Source organism: Tupaia chinensis, unplaced genomic scaffold, assembly GCF_000334495.1.
Source record: "Tupaia chinensis unplaced genomic scaffold, TupChi_1.0 Scaffold000346_1, whole genome shotgun sequence".
NCBI lineage: Eukaryota > Metazoa > Chordata > Mammalia > Scandentia > Tupaiidae > Tupaia > Tupaia belangeri.
In genome coordinates, this window is record NW_006159840.1 from 98,840 (window position 1) to 120,733 (window position 21,894).

A 21,894-nucleotide genomic window follows, 5' to 3' on the forward strand; every position below is an offset into this window, starting at 1 on the left:
AAAAGAGAGACTAGCAAGCAGCGAGGTCTAGGACTCACACCACGGCGGGCCATGTGGGATCCAGCGCCTCAACCCTATGCCCCCTACTGGCCCAATGATAGACTCTTTGAAGCAAACCCAAGACCCTGATAATAGATGGAAACCGACATCCCTTTGCATATAGTAGGAGCTCAATAAATATGTAATGAATGAATGAGAGAAATAAATGTCTGCCCTGCAAAGAGGTGTCAGCAAGCCCCAGTGCTTTATCCAGCAGGTGAGGCTGGACCACAGAGGCTCCCAGCTCAGGCGCCATGTGGACTGTAGCTGAGAAGAAACGGCATGGGGTGGAGATGGAGACAGCAACAGCCAAAAGGCCACACGCAGACCTGCTGCTCACTCTCTAAGCAGAGGCTCCCCAAGTGGAGTCGAGCGAGCTTCGAGACAGCAGTGTGCATTTGTACTTGGCAACTGATGGTCACAACCTGAGTGACCTAGAAATAGTTCTCCCGTTTAGTATAATATGCCAAGGGGGGAAAAGCAGAACCTCATCTGGTATATTTTAGAGATTATTTTCTCCATCTTTCCACCTCCCGTTCAACTTATGATTGGCTTAAATAAAGCTACAGTTACTAAGGTCTTGAACTTTGTAGGGCAGATTTACTTATACCCCACACTCCTATTCCCCCAATATTCTAAAAAAAGTGGCTTTACTGTATCTCAATAGCCATTCATATTTGCCATGTATAACAGAAGTCACGATTTGGGACCATCATATGTATATATATGAGTTGTTGATTTGGACTCCTGTTATTTCTGTTGAAATAAGTATTACTCCTTACAGTTTACTACTACTTCAAAAGTTGGTTGAAGCCAGCTTTCCAAGCATCTTGTTGATTCACCAGGTTCCACTAGTATATTAACTATTATGATTATTTCTACTGTAGGTTCCAATGGCAGACCACCTGTAGAAGGGAAAGTACTTCCTGGTAGTAATGGAAAACCAAATGGACAAAGAATTATTAATGGCCCTCAAGGAACAAAGTGGGTATGGTACACTTCTTTGCATGTCGCCGTTGTGTTCATGCTGTTGGGAAGAGAAAAATGGCGGACAGTGTAGGACAGTTGGTTGCTTCTTCTCTAGCTTTCACACTTGTCTGTGAAGATGCTTGCCACAGTTTCTTTCAATGCTCAGAAGGATTTTTGCTTCCCTTGAGTACCTATTTCATTTTCTTCTCATCGCTAATACAATAAGGCATGGGTCTTCGTTTTTCTGTTGCCTTGACTGGTTAGGAAGGTTCAACAACTGTATGGGCCAGACACAGCGACGATTGATGGATGGTGCCTCAAAAACACCTGCCCTCCCTTCTGGCTTTATCTTTAGTTTTTTGTTTAATTAAATATTATACACATTTTCTGTAAGCTCAGATCCTTTCTAAAAGGAAACAAAGTAAGAACAAACAAGCAGCCTTGAACTATACAGGCAATTTTTAGCAGATCATCTTTTGAATGATCTAATCATGGCTGTTTGACTAAAATTATATGTTAGTATTTTATATCTGTCTAAACTATTGGGTCATAAGAAAAGTCATGAGGCATTTTTGGAGAGGTTTTTTGTTTTTGTTTTTGTTTTTGTTTTTGTTTTTGTTTTGCTATAGGACATGTGCGCTTGCCATACAGACAGAGAGACAGGAAGTGAGAAATCACCCCCCGGGGGGATGGCCACACCACAATCCCTTCTCCTCCATTCTCCTCTCGGGATCTTGGGCACGCATGCACACGCGCCCGGCGTGAGTGTAAGCCACCGGGTCTGGGACTGAAACATTTTATGTTTGGGTAAACTAGCAATCCTTGTTCATTGCAAGATGATAAAACAACTTAGAAATATATGGAAAAGAAAATAAGCAATCCCCACCCCTAAACACTTTAACAATTTGGGGTATATCCTTCCTGAATTTTTTTCTCTGAATGTTAAGCTTATGTACACCTCGGAATATGTTTGTGTTACGGTAAGATAATCGGTCCTGTCATCTGAATTCACTTCAGCATATGTCAATAGGTGTGGGATTTCGTGTCATTTTTAAAAATTGCTAGAGGGCATGCATGCTCACCAGAGAGAAAGAGAGAAAACCCTTCCCCATGGGGTGTGGTCACATCACAATCCTTTTTCCTCCATTTCTCCTGCCCTTCAGGATTTTGGGCAGGCTTACATTTTTCAAGTCACTGGGGCTGGGATTCAAACTATGGTCTGCCATGTGGGATCCAGCTTCTGATGCGTAGCACTTCACCGCTGTGTTACAGGGCCAGCCCCTACTCCATCATTTTTATTGGCTGCATAATATCCTACCATATGGATGGGTCTTCATTTATTCAAACTCTTCACTCAACTCTGGACACTTAGGTTATTTCCTCCTTTTTGGCGTTAGACTCAGTATACTTAATGGTAAAAATATTTTGCATGTCTTTTGTACGTGAGAGAAACACATATACAAGACAACTTACAGTGGGCCCAGCAGGTGGTGTGGTAGTTGGGGCGCTGGACTCCTACATGACTGACCGTGAATTAAGTATCCGACATAGTGGCTTACTTTCTTTCTCTCTGCCTCTCTGTCTCTCTCTGATCAAATTAAAAAAATAATAAGTAAATAAAATAAAATAATTCTTTAAAAAAGAATAACATATATGAGTAAGCAATTATAATATGAAAGATGATTGTTTTGTGCTCTACTTTTTAAAATCTTAAGAATAATATTGACCAGAAGGGTGCCTCCTACTCACACTATGGTTTCCCTTCATGGGAGCCTCATGCACATGTGCATAGGTGACCACTGCCAACACTTCCAAATGTCCAACCTGTTCTTTCACCTGTGTCATGAATTTAGGTGGTGGATCTTGATCGTGGGCTAGTACTGAATGCGGAAGGACAGTACCTCCAAGACTCTCATGGAAATCCCCTTCGAGTTAAACTAGGAGGAGATGGTCGAACCGTCGTGGGTAAGTGAGGATGGTTCTTAAGGAACAAAAGCATCCTGAAGTAGCTGGAATGTAACATCCCTCCTGCTCGCCCTCATTCTTAATGGTTGCCCTGGTCCAGTGACTTTTAGGCATGAGGCAAGAACTCAAAAGAGGTCGACTTAGCGTTTTCTCTCAGACCGCACTAGCACATATTCTTCCAGACTCCACCCTCTAGAGAAAGGGACTCTTCTTTGTCCTTAAACTGGGTGGTTTAGAACAAAGGTCCATAGACTACAGGCCAGACTCCATCTGCTGCCCAAAGTATAAGCCTGTGAGTTCAGAGCAGTTTGTACATTTTTAAAATGTGTATTTTATATTTCTTGAGAGAGAGAGAGAGGCCCTGGACAGGGTTTCACTATGCCACGATCCTGCCCCAGCCTCCCAGCCAGCCTGGAGCACGGCTGTGTTCAGGTCAAGTGGGTGTCTGAATCCGCGCTTCCCCTATGGCTCAGAGATCGTAGTGCTTCCCTCCTGCCTGTGCACTATGGCTGGACCAGTTTTTCATTTTCAGATGACCAAAGAAAAGAAAAGAACATTTTGTGACATGATGGCTATGTGGAATGCACACTCAGGGTCCACCCGCAGTTTGGCACACAGAAGCCCTCACTTGCTTGTGCGTTCTCTAACTCGTCTACGCCTGTTTAGGCGTTGCCTGTTGCCTTTTTTGCCCTCTAAGGGCCAACGGGTGACTTGAACAGCTAGAACAGAGACCCACAAAGCATAAAATATTCGCCCTCCAGCTGACAGAAAAGGTTTGCCACCCCTGGTGTAAAACACTTTTCCTTACCAGGAGTAGGAATGAGGGGAGACAAGCATTACTCCCCTTAGAAGGCACTAGGAGTTACTCAGGGTAGCGGGGCACACGGATGGGGCACCGCGTACTCACAGAAGGTACCATGGGGAGGGACAGTGCGGGGAGGGACAGCGCGGCACTGTCTGGGTGGCAGCAGCTCCTGCTTCCTCCGCAGATATTCTTTTAAGTGTTCCTTTGCCTTTGGTTGACTAAAGTGGAATGGTTCATGAACTTTGAGGAGACACTCGCCTTTCCTCCAGCTGGTTTCACTGTGCTGCATGGCTCTTGGTTGATTTTGTTTCAGATCTGGGAGGGACCCCTGTGGTGAGTCCAGATGGCCTCCCCCTCTTTGGGCAGGGGCGACATGGCAAACCCCTGGCCAGTGCCCAGGACAAGCCTATATTAAGTCTCGGAGGGAAACCCCTGGTGGGCCTGGAGGTCATCAAGACCACCACGCTGCCCCCCACCACGACCACGCGGACGACCACAGCCACTACCCCTCTGCCTACCACCACGACCCCACGGCCCACCACAGCCACCACCCGCCGCACCATCACCACCACCAGGCGCCCAACGACCACAGTCCGGACCACCCTCCGAACCACTACCCGGAAAACCGCCACCACCACCACGCCTGAACCCACTACCCCTGCTCCCACCTGTCCCCCTGGGACCCTGGAACAGCATGACAATGATGGCAACCTCATAATGGGCTCAAACGGGATCCCGGAGTGCCACCCTGAAGAAGGTAACTGGGCTTCCTTCTAATGTGACCCACTTGACCAGCACCCGCCTTTCAGAGCCGGGTGGCAGAGCCTGCAGGGACGGGTAAGTACGTGCGGGCACAGCAGAAGGGCAGCTACAGCGTGTTTAATCCTGGCAGGCCTGTCGTCAGCTTTAGCAAATAAAAAATTTCATGGGCATATTTATATGTAAAAGCCATTTGCTATTTATTTAAAATCCAACTTAAGTGAGTGTCCCGTATTTTGTCTTCAATCTTTGTCACAACCCAAGTCAAAAATGTAGCTGAAACTTGTGACGTTATCTGGACTGGTGTTTCCCTGAGTGTGTTCCACTGGATATTCTTAGGTTAGTACTCGTTACAGTAGAGGGGAAAAGATTCTGTGATTAGCTGTTGATTTAAACAAGGCTCAATTGATTTCTTACCATTGGGTCATTTAGCTCCTTTGAATAGTCCCACCGTGAATCCCTAAGAACAGCAGTGTTTCCCAAGCACATCAGCCGAACACTTTCTGATCAGCCCTCCCTTTGGAAAACGCCAGTCCCCACTTGAGTGGGCTTCTGTGAGGAGTGTGGACTTTGCACCGGGCAGGAATATGCCACTTCACCGTGAAGCGCTACCCCATTGGAGTGATCCTGTCTTCGAGTGATCCTGGCTCACTGCTGAGATCAGCTCCTTGTCCCTGAGGACCAGGACCTGGAACTTGTTCATCCAGGTCATGGGGGGCTGACCCGTCTTCATCCTTTCTTCTCAGTCCCCTCTTCACACTGCTTTGGAAGAAGTCATCCTGGATTCGCGTCAGGCCCCGAGGAGGCCAATTCCACCCTTTCTCTCAGTTGAAATAAGTTGCAGCGTTGCCGTAAAGCTGATGCCATTTAAGCTGCAGTGGAGGGCGGGCCCTGCGTCAGGAACCCTGTGCACGCCTGGGGCTCTTACACAGCATTATCAACCAAGGTGAGCACAGTCAGCTTGCCCTTGAAGGAGAATTCCGTTCGAAGTCCATTTCTCGGTGGAAAAGTTGTGAAAAAGAAAATTGGACACATGTAGAGAATTCGCGCCAGAGGACAAGGAGACACAGATGGAAGAGGACCTCTGGGAAGGAAATTCTCACTCTATTTACCCAGTGAGTACAGATTTGAATGTACCTTTGAAGATCTAGTGTTAAATATTATGGTATTTTTCTTGACTTCTTATTTCTGCATGCATGAATGTGGTTTTTTTTAATAAAAATTGAAATTTAGTCAAAAGAGATAATTACTTAATAACTGATTACTAAAGGTGAGTGACTATTTTTAATTTGGTTTTAATAACTATTATTACTTTGCACTTTATTTTGTCTGCCTTTATTTGACCTTCCAGCATCTACTTTGTATTTTGGGACTTTATTTGGCATGAAAGTCAATGTTTTTCTTGGCAGTGTGCCTCTTCTTGTCATCTATTCACTTGTGCTGATTCTTCTGAATCTTTAGTCCAAGCCAAAGAATAATCTGCCTCTAGGCAATATTTTCAAAATAAGTACAAATCAATACAAAGTCTTGGGAAAAATTAAATTTGGAAAGAGCAACATATTATCTTCATATAAAAGTACTGTAATTTATTATTTTTAAACTTCTTCTGTATAGCCTAACTTTTCTTTTTTTTGGTTTTTAGTTTTTTGCTATAGGGAGCAAAATTGAGAGAGAGAGAGAAGTGGGAAATCCCTCTTCCCCTGGGGATAATGGCCATGGCCATGCCACAATCCTTTCTCTTCTATACTCCTCTCAGGATCCTGGGCATGCCTGCACACACATGTGCCTGCTATGATTTTCAAATTGCTAGTTCCTAACTTCACAGTAGGCCACATGGCATCCAGCTGCCTTAACCTCCATGCCAACTGCTGGCCCATTCTGCTCACAACTTTCTTAAACTTCGTCTTCCTCGTATTAATTCAAATTATAGTTATTTTAATCTTTTAATGAAAAATATTTATTATTATTTTTTAATATTTTATAGGGCACATGCACTCACTCACCAGAGACACACAGAGAGAGAAAGTGAGAAAGCAAGCTGCCAGGTCTGGGACTCTAACCGTGGTTGGCCATGTGGGAATCCAGTGCCTTAACCGCCATGCCATCCGCTGGCCCCTCTTTTAATTTTAAAACACTTTATTGAGGTATGATTGATTGACATTTAAGAGGCTGTATATGTTTAGCCTATACAGCTCAATAAGTCTGGGACAAGTGAAGCCATCACCACCAGGAAGGCCACAGGCATACCCATCACCTCCCTGTTTTCTCCTGCTCTTTCATCGTTAGCATTTTTCTTTCCCCTTTCCTTGTGACAAGAATACTTACACAAGAGTGGTTATTTATTATTGTTTATGGTAAGAAATTTAAACATTTTTAACACTTTTCTGTTAGCTTTACTGAGATACAGTTCATATACCATGAAGTTTGTCCTTTGGTTCTGACTTTGATGTGGTGATGACAATGATCAAAATCCAGAACATCTTCATCGCCCCAGAGTAGACCCAATACCCATCAGCAGTCACTCCCCGTTCTTCCTTTCTCCTGATTTCTGGAAAGCACGAGTCTCTCTCTTTCTGTGAATTGACCTATCTGGACATTTCATATAAATAGGATCACACGATGTATGTGTGTTTAAAGAATCATTTTATTTAACTTTATTTATTTATTTGTTTGTTTGTCTTTTAACTTTGAGGAGAGAGAGAGAGAGAGAGAGAGAGAGAGAAAGCAAGCTGCCAGGTTCAGGACTCGAACATCAGTTGGCCATGTCAGAGTCCAGTGCCCTTAACCACCACACCACCTGCCGGCGACGACAATATGTGTTTTGTTGTGCATGTCTGGTTTCTTTCATCTAGTATGATTAACTCCTAGGTTTATTCACATTGTAAACTTTATCAGTACTCCATCAGCACTCCATCAGTACTCCATCAGTACTCCGTCAGTACTCCGTCAGCACTCCATCAGCACTCCATCAGTACTCCATCAGTACTCCATCAGCACTCTGTCAGCACTCCGTCAGTACTCCATCAGTACTCCATCAGCACTCCGTCAGCACTCTATCAGTACTCCATCAGTACTCTGTCAGTACTCCATCAGCACTCCATCAGCACTCCATCAGCACTCCATCAGTACTCCATCAGTACTCCATTCTCTTTATTCCATCATATGGATACACCTCATTTTATCCAGTCATCTGTCAATGGTCAGCTGGGTTGTTTCCACCTTTTGTTAGGAATAATGCTACTATGAACACTTGGATATAAGAATTTTTTAATACCTATTTTTAGTCTCTTGGGATTTTGGAAAGTTTGTGTAAAATGAAATTAAGGCATGAGTTTATTCTTGTGCAAACTTTGAAATCTATGTATAGTTTTTTCATGATATGCCTTTTCCACAAACTTTCTGAAGACCCTTCACATTCCTGGGAGTGTAATTTCCATGCAGGACTATAACTATGTTTGCGTTTTTGAGGAATTACCAAACTCTTTTCCATGGCAGCTGCACCGTCTTACATTCCATCCATGACATACGGGGGTTCCAGTTCCTCTACATCTTCATCAACACTTGTTATTATTCATGTGTATTTTCTCTTTTGATAAAGAAGCCTTACTTGTATGTACATTACTATATGTAAGGAACTGCTTGTTTGGTGTATCATTGCATTTACTCCTCTCTCTCTTTACACACACACACATACACACACACACACATATACACACACACACTTTTTTTATTGTTGCTGTTTGTTTTTGGCTTGACCTAACTTCTCCATTAGATATTAAACTCCTTACAGTCAAGACAATGCCTTCTGTTTCATCTCTAATCCATATGGAACCTAATTATGCATCTTTGGATATTTAAACAATAGTATAAGGCATAGACATTCTCCATTTTGTAACTGAGAAGTAAACCTGGCGATCTTTGTTGTTCAGGCGCTGCTTCTACGGGGAACCTGACGACACTGCGTGTATCTGAAACCATTGCGAGCCAGCTGACATCTTTAAGAATTTGCAACATGACCTCATTGCATGTTGCTAAAAATCCCGTCATTATGGAAAACAGTCCCTGCCATGGCTTGTGCTCAAGACAGAAAATCCAAAGAGAATAATTGAAATTCACTTGAGCTGGATTAACACTACTTTGTACAAATATCCCTGGATTTCCAGTGGGGTCATTTGTCTTCCTAAACTACTATGAATCAATTTTTGTACTGTTTGAGTATTTCTGGAGCTAAAGCCCTAAGTCTTTGATGACATTTTGCACTCATTTTCCTCATGACTGTTTGGATAATCTACAAAGAGAATCAGCTACACTGCCATGGTTGATGGCTGGCAGCTATGTTTATATGAAAAGGTTGAAGCTTTGACATCGATGCTGGATTGACTTACAAGGCATCTGGATTTACGTAGTTCCAAATGGTTCAAAATGGCACTCAGGTGGTCAGCCTTTTCTTTTTCAGTGTATTTATTTCTTCTGAGAGAGACAGACAGATAATCAGGCATCCCCAAGAGGGGCTTCATGCCGTGATTCGGACCCAGCTTCAGCCAGCCAGGAGCGGGGACCCAGCATGACTAGGAGAACTTCGGGCCGTGGCCTGGGTCCTTCCTATGTGGCTTCATCATTGTGACGTACTGTGATCACTGAGCCACTGCAGCTGGCCAAGCTTTTAAACATTTTCTAAAAATATGCTTCAGGATACTGACATTACTTTTTCGTGGGGTCAAGAGGGTGCTATATTAGGAAAATTTATGCTGGAGTTTATTTCATTTTTAAAAGAGAAGAGCACAAAATCACTCAGTATCAATAGGATGCTTCTTTATGCTGCGGACTTAACTGTCATTCATCTCCAGATGTGACCTTGCTTTGGAAGAAAAAACTCCATTTCTGTGGCCTGCTGCCTGCACTGGAGTACTTAAATACCTCAAGGGATTACCCTTAATACCAGGAACCACCAAGGAAATGATATACTTTTCCCTTTTCTTACTCACCCGAGATGTAAAAATTAAACAAGTTACTCATTTTTGTTTCTGTTTAAAATTAAGATGAAAAGACATGAAACTGAGCCAATAATGAGGAGGAGCAAGACTGTGTTCCTAAAGTTAAAACAAGGAAAAGAAAATGGCGGGCCAGGAAACAATGGCAAGGCCACCTCAGACTTCAGAGCATGCGACTCTGAAGTGGATTTGAACCAGTCCAGAGTGATAGGTCTATGGTCCAGACATGGTCACATTGGACTGACCTGAGGAAAAACTGTGTCCTAGTTTTTTTATGAAATAACCACCCTGGCCTAAAGAGGTAGGGAATTTACAATTTCTCTCTTGGGAAGACTCACTGACCCTGTGAGAACACACCGGGTTTTGACCTCCAGGGTACACAGGTGCAGATGCCTCGCGGGGCCTCTTCCCGGTGGCTGTGGGCTTCTTGCTGTCATCTGCTGGAGGGTTGGACAGCCAGCTTGAGGTTGCCACTGTTCTCTGGGTGCTCATTTGGTGACGTAATGGTCATGGCGTTACTCGCACGGGGCTCGGTCAGGCTGGTAGTGCATTGCATGGGGTTCCGTGCTTTCTGTTCCCTGTCCCCTTCCTGACCCTGAAATAGAGCGCCTGGCAGTTTACAAAGAGTTTGGCTCAACTTTGGAACCGTGGAGACACTTATGAAGTCTGAAGTGTGGAGTCTTTGGAACCAGAGAGCTTGGCGTTGCAATTCTGCCGGAGCGGCCATATTTCAGCTGTGCGTCCCCAGGGACAAGGTCGTGAATCCTCCCAGAGCCTCGATGTCCTTGACTGAGAAGTGGAAACCGCAAACCCGGTGTTTGTTGTGAAGATTAACTCGGATATATACGTAAAAGTGCCTGAGGGGCAGAAGGCACCCAGGGAATCGTAGTTACTCCTCCCATTGTCCCCTACTGCAGCCTCTGGAGGGGAGAGCATTGAGTTTAGGATGTTCTTTGTAATTCTTGCGGACTTCAGTTCAGGCATGGAGGGAAGGAATTTCCCTGAATTGTTTGAATGGTAAGGTCTGGGTTTTGCCTCAAGATTTTGTCAACCACAGTGAGATTTTCTCCTTTTTACAGCTGCATCTTTACCCCCCATCCCCAAGAGAGAAATGACATAATTGATTTTATGACAGTTTCTCAAAAATACTTCTAATGAAACAGCCCAGAAAACAGAGGCAAAAATACCTTTTATCACTTAAATCACTCACCGTTCTGGACCACATTTTACTCATGTTCTTAATATCAATGTAGTCATTATAGGAATTTCAATAATAGTCCCTCTAACTCGGGTTTCATGGAAGACATCAAAAAAGTCACATCTAAAATTCTGTGAGTTGCATTTAAAGCATAATTATGTAGTCATAGTAGAGCTAGAAGTTTGTAAAGCCCAACGTATTCATAAAGAGGAATTTGTAAACATGGGCGTATTATTTCTAAACCTCATGCCAGTTAAGAATCTGAGCAGTGAAGCTTTGTCTCATCAGTTGGTGAGAAAGGTTGGGAGGCCAAACGGGAGCAGAGAAGCACAGGGAACTCGCGTTGGTATGGTCTTCCATGTTACAATGTAAGGAGGGTAGGGAATGACGCTCCTTCTAGCATATTCCAAGGGCAAGATTGGGGAGTAGGTAGCATGAAGGTCAGCATCTTGAGCACCACCATCCCACTCTTTTTGCTGCTCTCTGAAAGCTGCTTCACGTGGTATGGTGGTCCTGGGCCTTCCCCAGTTTCCAGAACACTGCTGCGACAGGTGTGCTGCCCACGGCTGGGGTGGCGGGGAGGGAGCTCAGGGAGCTCAGTGGTCTTGAGTCTGGGAATACTGTGGGAATGGCTGCTCCTGACCTGGAGAGGACACATCTGGGCTGTTTTTTTTCAAGGCCAAGGAAAGAATGCCTGGGTCTCTTTCAGTGTCCTGGTGAATTTCCTTCCAAAAAGAATAAGGAAATCACTTGTTTCCAAGATCACTTACTGTGAATGAACCGTTAGGCCCTGGCCTGTTTCTGAGGATGGCTGAGAAGAGCCGCAGTGTTTGCTGACCTCCCCTCTTTCCTTCATTAGAAGACTTCTCAGGTGTGGACACTGACACGGCACTGCCCACGGAAGAGGCCTACGTCATATACGATGATGGTATGAGCTAATTTTTTAGCAATTTGGATACTTTCTTCCCTGATCAAAGGATCTTATTTCAGTTACCAAGTTGATAGATTTTTTGTTTGTTTTTTCTTTTTTTTTTGGAGAGATTTTCACTGTAGGGCGCGTGCGCTCGCCAGACAGACAGAGAGAGACACAGAGACAGAAAGCGAGAAGTCACCCCCCAGGGGGGATGGTCACGCCGCAATCCCTTCTCCTCCATTCTCCTCTCGGGATCTTGGGCACGCACGCACACGCGCCCGGCGTGAGTTTTAAGCCACCGGGTCCGGGACACGAACCGCGGTTGACTACCTGGGAGTCCAGCGACATAGCCATTACGCTAACTGTTGGTTCCCTTGTTTGTTTTTTCTTTTGAGAGAGAGAGAGACAGGCACCTTCAACACGGTCCCCATGCCACAACCCAGCCCTGGTCTCAGCTGGCCCAGATCAGTGGCGGGCTTATCCTAGCTTGTTCAGGGAAGTCCAAGACGGGAACCTGGAACCTTTCCAGGGTCCAGCTGCACACCACAGCACCACCGCCCAGCCCCAAGCGAAAGATCTTGATGGCAGTTTTCTCCAAAGTTCTAGGCAGTGGCACTGCTGAGCAGCAGGTGTTGGACCCATCCCTCCAGCTCACCACCAGATCAGTGTATGTCTATCCGCAGAAAAACTGCGGTGGACGCGCAGCTTCCAGACAAGCCCCCCCACCTCCGTGCTCCCCATTCTTACCCTCCAAACTCTCCTTCTGCTAAAGAAATCCCTGCTGCATCTGGCTGTCCCGCCCCAGTCTCTCCAACTTAAAACTCACACTGGGTGCATTTGCATGCATGCCTAAAATTCAAAGAGGAGGTTGAAAGAGAAGGGATTGCAGTGTGACCAATCCGCCAGGGGTGATTTCTCACTTTCTGTTTTTCTGTATTTCTCTTTCTCTGTCTCTCCAGGAAGCACATGTGCCCTATAGGAAAAGTATCTCTCTCTCAAATAAAAAAAAATAGTGCTTGGTTTAACCAATGTCTTGGTTTCTTTGTTTTGTTCTTTTTCTCCTCTTTTTAAGTTACATAAAAATTGTGATGTCACAGATATTTATCGTAGAATCTTGTCGAGGAGGGGTAAGTTTAAGAACACAAGATATCTTGGAAAGCAGCTGAAGCACTCACTCAGTAAATGGTAACTAACTGGCTAGAACCCTGTGACTGCCTGGTGGATTTACAAGGTGCCTCTGCAGTTGAAGAGTCCCGTCTCCACCCTGGGCCAGCCTTGACACCAGTGCTCAGAACGTGCCCACCTCTGTGCGTCCCTCGTCTGCTATATCCACAGCTCCGATAACCTGAATGCACAGCTGTGCAAATAATAGCACCTTTGATGCTTCATTTATTTGTAAGAATGTTTGATGTAGTGGTTTAACCCAAAGGTTTTCAAATAAAAACTGACTTAAAAGAAAAACAGCAGATAGTAAGAAAAGCAAAGCAAAGGAAGATTTCTTAACACCTCTGAAAATACTGAACATCCTTATTATCTTTGAATAGTTGAAGGGGAGTAGAGTTTTATTTTCTTTTTTAGCTGCCAAAGGATCTACTCTCTTATCAGGATTAATCCCACCCTCTCAGGAAAAAAAGCCCAAGCATATAAGATGGATTTTTTAAAAAGGAAGATTTTTGTTTGTTTGCTTTTCCAATGTGAGCTTTTCTGCCTCTAAAAGGGGCAATTATGCAGGTGGACGATGGTCTTAGGTTAGCAACATGAGCCCATGAACTGGGTGAAGTCTGAACTTCTCTCCAGCTCTGATGATAAAACGCCATTTTCCTGGTCATGTATGTTTCTTTTTTCCCTTACTCTCTTTTGAAAAGAAGCTGCATCTCTGAGGGGACTGAAAAGGGGAGCGAGTATTTTAGTAGAAAGAAATTATGTTTAGGTGCAGCACTTATTTTAGTCTGCATGTGTGCATTTATTTGTGTGTGTGTGCGTGCGTGCACGTGTGTACATGCATGTGCACATTTAGGTCTACGGTTGTCTTAAGAAGGTGTCTTTTAACTGCAGACAGTGTCCCGATTACAAAACTATTCTATAATTTCAGATTATGAATTTGCGACCTCAAGGCCACCGGCCACCCCCAAGCCTTCAACCACTGTCGCCCCGAAGGTCATCCCGGAAGAGGGCTCCATCATCTCCTTCCCTGAAGAAGAATTTGATCTGGCTGGAAAGAAACGATTTGTTGGTAAATATAACTTCCTTAATCAGAGAAACATGGGTTTTTAGTGTTTGCTCTTTGAAGAAGAGCATAACTAATCTCTTGGCCTGGCCCCGGCAGCGCATTTTGAGAAGTTTTCCCACAGTTAAGTTTCCATTTGGGGTATTTTAATGAGTCAGTCCTGTTTCAGTGCACATTAATTTGCTTTGTAGGGATGCAGGAAAACATTTGATATGCAACAGAGGGGAGTTTAGAGAGGCTGCCTTGTGTAGACTAAGACGTAGTTAATAATCATCAGGACCAGGGAACATGAGTGTTTTTTGTGTAGCCAGCTCTTCTAAGATGGAACGCTAGACCGTGTCTGCACATCGTCTGGTGCATTCTTCTTCAAAAGATAATCATTGACTGAACAGAGCCACAAGCACTTAAAATATCACAAAGGCAAAACTATTTTCCTTCAGTTATTTCCTGTAATTGGGGAAATCTAGACATTTCTTTTACTTCTCTTTCTTAGTAATTAAAATCATTTCAATAGGATAGTCTATGTAACTAAACTGTGTTTAATTCTTTTCAAATCTTCTTTTCCCCTGCCCTTAATGAACTTCACTAATGAGACAGTTAGATTAATATATTACCAAGTGGAGACAAGCCGCAGTTTAAACTAATATCACACTTCTCTGTTTCCAAAACAAATGTTTTGTCATGAGCAGAGAGAACAGCACTTGCCAGCCAAGATGTAGTGACTGAGTGTCTAACCACACGTTCTTGAAGAACAAGGATATTAATTTGAGGTAGCATTCCCCAGGCAAACTCGAATGCCAGCCTGTGGCGTGCACAGCCTGGCTGGATCTTCAAGTGTTCTGACTTTCTGCAGTTCCACGCCAGAAATGGAAAAGCTTTCAGTGCTATTATTAGCTATGCCACAGAACTCTTCTGAAGACTGAAAGGCTTCCTTACTGTTGGCTGTTTCCATATGTCTCTAACTCTGTAAAGCATAATAGTCTATTACTTTCTGATGATCAAGCCCCCTAGGCCTAATTTTATACTAATTATTAGAAAAGGGAGGAGCCAAAAATTGCATTCAGTCCCAACAGTGACTGAGAGTAACAACCTAGCTCCAAAAGATGCAATGGAATCTTCAGAAATGGTCAGGCGGAACCTGAGAACATTTAAGAGTATTGCATGTCCAAAGGCCCAACCCCATCCTTTGGCATTTCTAACTTCCTAAAGAGTGGAATAACATAGAAAGAGCTGGAACTAGAAGTAGGGGGTCTAATGATTGACCCTTACTTCGTAGGCATACTCAGCTTTCTTGTAGGCTCACCTGTAACATGGAGATAGAGTCCATGTCCTGGCTTATCTTCGGGATCCTTGTATCCACTGAGATAATGTGTAGAAAAAACCTGACCCTGTCTATAAGTGTAAGGAGCTATTTTTAGACCGAGTAGCAAAATTGTAGGAGGCTTTTCAGGCCTGCCTTTATGCACATATATTCCACATGGTTGTGAGTATGTTGACTTGGGGCTGATGGAGCTCTAGGGGAGATCCCCAAGCTGAGGCTGTGCATCTTGATCAGTGTATATATTTTCTGGTCCCAAGATAGTTGAGAACTATGTTAAGAGAAAGCTCACTGAGTGAAGGGTGAGCCTGGCTCTCAGTTTTCCAAGTGCGTAGGTGCAGGAGAGGCAGAATGTTGCAGGCTTCCTTTGGATTATAGTTTGGTGATCTTCCAAAATCATTCTGAGATCATATCATCAATGTGGATGGAGCAATAGGACTTTTTGAGATCAGCACACTGAAAGATATCAACTTAATGAGTCCATTAAGGATTGCGGGGGATGTGCTTTTGATCTGACACCAGGGTGATGCCTCTGCAGCCTCTGTCAGGCAGGGAGAAGCTCAGTGGGCCTGACTCTGTGAAGCACATGCTAGTTTCTGCCCCAGAAAGAGCCTCCAGCTGTCCCCCGGGCATCTCTGCTCTCTTCCAGCTCCTTATGTGACGTACCTAAGCAAAGATCCGTCTGCCCCATGCTCGCTGACTGATGCGCTGGATCACTTCCAAGTGGACAGCCTGGACGAAATCATCCCGAACGACCTGAGGAAGAGCAGCCTGCCTCCCCAGCATGCCCCTCGCAACATCACCGTGGTCGCCATGGAAGGCTGCCATTCATTTGTCATTGTGGACTGGGACAAAGCCACTCCTGGAGATGTGGTAACAGGTGTGTCTGAGACAGAGTTCCCATTCACCTGTGGGTGGGAAATGTAGACAGTGAGGGATAAATGGATGCATAGACAGATGGGCAAGAGGGATGAGAGCAGAGGTCTTTCTTCAACAGGATGAAATTCGGGAACAACGGAAGCCATGAAGGGTAGTGTAAAGAGGACTGATGAAGCCGGAAGTCCTGAACCCTAGCCCCAGGTAGTTTGCATTAACTTGGGCTAGCGACTCCACTTCCTGGACCTGGCTTTCCTCACATGCAAAATATCATTCCATATCTAACATTCTGGAATCCTGCAAATGGCCAGGGAGTCCCGGCACCATGTGTAAGGTCAGCCCCTGCAGCAAGGCAGTGCAGGAGCTCCTGCTGCCGTCAGCTCAGAGATGGTGTCTCTGTCACTACCCCCTTCTTTCCAAGCTCCCTGGGTGCTTCCAGATCAGTCTGGGTGCTTCCTAACTTCTTATGTGGGAATCAGATATAACGGGAAAATGCCCAAGGATCTTGAGCTTCCTAAGTGTTTGCCTATGACACGTTCATGAGTTCACATGACTCTGCCCAAGACAGATTTGCAGATAAATCTGTTGAACCAAGTTCCTACCGTGAGAGAATTGACACTTGGTTTGAATAGTCTCCTTCTTTGCAAGTGGTTCATCCTGAGCCTGTGAGCTGTCTAAGCAGAAGGAATTTTTGTGTGGCTGCAAATACATCTCATGGCTGGGGAGGGTGGCATCAAGGATTAGACTTGACATGTCTGTCCTGACACTGTGTGCCCCTCGTCTGAGTCTCAATTGCTAGTGCCTTTGCGTGTGTCCCAAATGGTATCTTTTAAAAGGAGAAAAAGTGTCCAAGAATCCCAAAGAGTGATTTCTCTTGTGGAGTTTGCACAGCGGCCCAGAAGCCAGGATGAGGGATGCTGGAAAGCACACTGTGGGTGTTCCTCCAGGGGAAGGGGGGACCTCGAGATGCAGGGAGGGTGCGGGGTTAAGGCGTTTGAGTCTTTGGTATAACCAGTCACTCTGGGTATGCGCTGCATGGGCTGCTGAGGCCGATTCCTGTGAAATCCAGCATGTCAGAAAGCAAGTCAGTCCACAGAGAGAGGAAAACTTGTAATCAAACAGCCAGCAACGCTTCTTATTTATTGAGTATGGTTTTGCAAATGGCAATGTTTAAAAGCAAGCGAGCACACGGGGAAAAACGTGAAAACCTTAATTTAACTACTCAGCTTTTGATTGCTTACATAGCAAATTTACTTTACATAAATATAAAGCTGTGCCCTGAGCCAAGCAGCCTCTAAGAAACACTGGCTGCTAGACAAGTGTTGGCCGTGCTGCCCATGCCGTGAGACCTCTTGCAGAGAAGCAAGAGCCTCAGGGAACTCCCAACAAATGTCTCTGACTAAGCTCAGACGCGAGTCTCGTTCCATCCGGTAGGGGTTGGGCCTTCAGAACACCGCGTCTTGTTCACCCTGCCATCGGTGATCCATGCCAAGCTCTCAAGGCTCCCGTGCCCTCGCGCCCTCATGTACGGTACACCTAATGCACAGCACATCTCAGTGCCCAGCGCGAGAGCTCATGGTGCCAGCATGAGTGACACAGATGAAGTATGTACAGGGACGTGGGCACCCCCAGTATAGAGTCGGGCCAAATCCTGATTTCGTGTGTCATGCTGATTAACATTGAACGTTCCTGTGCATGGTGGCCCTGCGATGTGCAGCCTCAGAGGAACTGGCGGGAGCTCCTCACGCATAAGTGGATCGAGGACTAGCTCTTTTACCTGCAGGACGAAGAAGACAAGTGGGTACATAAACCCCCGCTGTCCTGAGACACGACTCGTTATGGGCCCCACCGCAGGGCATTTGGATTCTGGTAGCTCCGTGAGAGGCTGGCCACCGTGTGGATGCTCCCTTGCCATTCTTTCTTTCACAAGCAGTCAGTGTTAACAAGGTACAGTCCAAACTCCTGGGGAGAAGACACAGCTGCAGCCAGCTGCTTTCCTAAATGACGCGAAGAGAGTGAAGTGGTCACTTCATTAAGGGCGATTCAGAGGGAAACCACCCACGTGATGACTTAGTCTTCAAGGAGCAGCTCATTGGTCCGTCTCCTAGGAGTGGTTTTGGCAAGAACAACTAGAAATCAGAGTTACACTGGGCTCCGAAGGTACATTAGCACAGACACGACTGTCAGCAGACACCAGCACCCCATGCAGGAGGCACAGGGTTCCATGGGAGCAGAGGCGAAAGGAGCCAGCCCCATCAAAGCTGAGTTCCTGTGGTACCCGTGTGAGCCTCACACACTGCTGGGTGGCCGTGGTGATGTACAAGTCCACTCTAACCACGCAAGGCTTGACGCCACTACCCCAGAGGATGATGGAATTCTACGGAGAGACCAGTGATACTTCACAGGTACTCACACATACTGGGTCGTCGGAAAAGTCATGACGTATGTTTCTGTGCAAAAATGCATCATGACTTTTCTGATGACGAAAAAACAGAAAGAACAAATCTTCTCTAGGGAACAGCAGTGAAGAAAGGGCTTCAGAGCAAGCATGAGTGGCTTCCTGTCCCAGCTGGCCCATTTGCGAGCTGCATGCTTCTAGGCCACAGGTGGCTGAATAAATAAAGTTTGCACCTTGGCTTCATTGGATGCTCTTGATCTTTTTGTCTTTGTGTGTGATCTAATTTTCTATCACCCTCTGAGGCGTTCCCTCTTCAACCCCAGCACTGAATGGTGGAATTTTTCAAGGCGTGGTCCTAGGTCCTCTTGTCTTCTTTCTCTGGCGTCTTTCCTCACAGGATCTCATCCATGCACATGGTTTTAATTCATATTGAAGAAGAGTCATTGGTTTATAGCTCAAGGCCAAACCTCTTCTGAGCCTCAAATAGCGCAATCAGTGGTGTCTGCCCACCAGACGCCATCATGGGATGTCCCCGAAGTACCTCAGACTTGACATGTACAAAATCAGACTCACCACTCTTGATTCCCAAACCTGACCCTTGCGTCTTCTTCCTTTCTCAGAGGAGGGGTCTATCTTCCATACATCTGTTCAAGCCTGAAGCTTTGGAGTCATCTCCAAATCTCTCTCTCTTTTTTGAAATCTCCACCTTCACATTCAATTCACCTTAAATCCTGTTGGTTTTATCTTCTGGATTTCTCTGGCGACCATCCATTTCTCTCTATTAGCCACCACGTTCTTCTAAGCTACTGCTGTCTCTTATCTGGCTGCTGCAACCGCTAGCTAGACTACCCTGGCCACAGTCCTGTTCCCACAGCTAGTCAGTTCTTCACTCTGTGCTGGAGAGAAGTGTTGAAGACACGAATCCCCCTTTAATGTCTTTCCCTTTCTTTTAGAATGAAAAGCAAAAGTTTAGCATTACCTAAGGGCGCCATGTAGTTTTTCCATTCTCTGCTGCTTCAGTCTCACCTCACAATTCCCATCCCTGCCACTCTGAGCTTCCAGTCAATCTGCCTCCCTCTGGCTCCTCCCTTTTCAGTTTCCTGTCCCAGGTACTCCACCTACCTGGATCCCCTCCCTCATCCTACCTCCCACCTCAGCATCTTCTCATCCTTCAGACATCAGCTCCGTTTCCCTGGGCCCTGAGAAGTGCTTTATGTCCTCCTGGGGAGGTCAGTTCTCCCAACACGGCCTCTCATGGCTCCACAGGCTCTCCTGCAGCGCTGGTCACAGCTGTGTAATTCTGCTGTCTGGGAATCTACTGATCCTTGGGTTCTTGGTCATCGTTTTATCACCAGTACTTAACAGAGTATCTAACAAATTGTAGTCATTCAATACATGCTTGTTGAGTGGATTAATGAATGTGAATGAGATATTGAATCTATCTCTAAGACTCAGTTTCCTCATGGGTCAAAATGGGGATAGCAATGCCTACACGCTAAGATCGTGAGAATTAATCAAAATTTAAAAATAAAAATAAAAATTAGTGAAAGTGTTTAGTATAATGTTTGGCACATAGGAAGTGCTCAACAGAGATTTCTGTCCTTGGGGTGCACATAGAAACGTAGCAGGAAGGGTACAAGCCGCCTGTGGACTTTGCTTTGCCTCCTGGGCCATCTGTGACGTCTGGGCAGGTGTCAGGGCTGAGGGTCCACCTGCCTGGGGCTGTTAGCAAACAGGACAGAGCAGGTTGTCATTAGAGGGTGAGGTCAAGGCAGGCACAGGTATGCAACAACTAGAAGTCACAGGAGAGCCTGCACTAAATGGTCAGGGGTCACTGTGAATCTGGGGGTCTTTCAGTCCTCCCGCAACAGCATTCATTGTCAGTGCGCTTTGTTTCATGTGAAGGACAATTGTTTATTACGTCCACTGGGAAGTTCTTAAATACAGTCGTGGCTTAACTGTGTAGCGATGTGCTGTGGGAAATGTGTCGCTAGGTGATCCCATCGCTGTGCAGACGTCAGAGTGCACCTGCTCAGACCTGCGCTCCTAGACCTGCACTCCTGCACCTGCACACCTCGGCTGTCAGGTGGAACCCTCTAGGACCACCGCTGTGTCTGTGGTCCTTGTAGACAAGGATGCCGTTACACGACCCATGACTGTATTAGTGTGGCGGTCACTGCCTATTTTTTCTACTTCTTTTTTTCTCTGTGCAGTCAAGATTAGATGTGATTAGCTCTGAGGAGATGGGAAAGACCAGAGAATGAGGGGGGTTCAGAGAAGGAAGAGAAGTAGGAACCAGAGTGTCATCAGGATGTGCCTAACTTGTTGAATCCTCGCCTGGAGTCACTGACAGTACCACCGTCACATCCCTTCCTGTCCCACTGGGTAGCTTCTCTCCTCCTGGAAGTTCTTCAGATCTGTGCTCACGTCCACCTCCTCCCCATTGAACCCCCTCGGTTAGGCCACGTGCGTGATTGATTCCATGATGCTCGCTGAAGTCTTCTCTCTTTCCTTTCCCAGGTTACTTGGTCTACAGCGCATCCTACGAAGACTTCATAAGGAACAAGTGGTCCACTCAGGCCTCATCGGTAACCCATTTGCCCATTGAGAACCTGAAGCCAAACACAAGGTATGACGTGTCCTTTAAAAGCAAGAAACAAGGCCTGTGTGCGTGGCTAGATCCCTGGTTGAAAATGAAAAGATGAATCAACATGCCTCTGAGATTTCTGAACACTCTGTTTAGCTCTCATAGGATGTCAGGGAATGTTCACCACATGCCATGCAGCTTTCTTTGGAGAAATGATCTCCTGTATTGTAATTGTTAGGTTATTGTGTACCATGAGGGAGACAGAAATACCACCTACTGTCAGGGAAAGAAAGGCTGCTCAGTGTGTTGGATGGAATCGATCCATTTTCAGTCACCAGCGTGGTGACAGTGTGGTGGCAATACTACCTTCATACGTGACACTAACAGAACACCAATTGCTAAACATTTTGTACTCTAAACATTTCAAACTCTAAGATGTAGAAGTTAAGACCATTAAAAAGAGGTGCATTTTGCACATTTATGAAGGTTACAAGCATATCTTCATAAACTGGACTGTCTGGCCAGAGCACCATTCTGGAAGCCAGAGTTTATGGCCCTGAGGGTGAAATAGGTGAAACTGGTTCCCAGGGCACAAAGAGAATGACTGTGTGTGTCACTGTACCCTACCTGGTTTTGATGGAAATGACCATTAGAAAGCTACCCTTGTGGGTGAATGTGGACACAGCACCACACTTAAAATGGTCAAGTTGTGTGAGTCAACTGACGCTCTAGAAGAACAAAGGACCCCTGGTTCATAGTGTTTTCCCATTTCTGTGGTGTAAGTACCCCTGCAATTTACTCCTGGCCAATTTCAAGCTACTAATGTGTGCTGGCTCTGCGGTGCAGCAG

The 21,894-nt window shown here is 45.5% G+C and overlaps 1 protein-coding gene across 1 annotated transcript in view; it reads left to right on the forward strand.

The window, feature by feature from the left end:
- Positions 1–21,894, forward strand: part of FNDC1 (fibronectin type III domain containing 1) — a 97,865-nt gene that overhangs the window by 64,053 nt on the left and 11,918 nt on the right. The window contains 7 exon segments of the mRNA XM_006152238.3: positions 927–1,027; positions 2,862–2,973; positions 4,092–4,535; positions 11,586–11,654; positions 13,732–13,872; positions 15,834–16,064; positions 20,979–21,087. Of these exon segments, the coding sequence (XP_006152300.1) occupies positions 927–1,027; positions 2,862–2,973; positions 4,092–4,535; positions 11,586–11,654; positions 13,732–13,872; positions 15,834–16,064; positions 20,979–21,087 (1,207 nt within the window).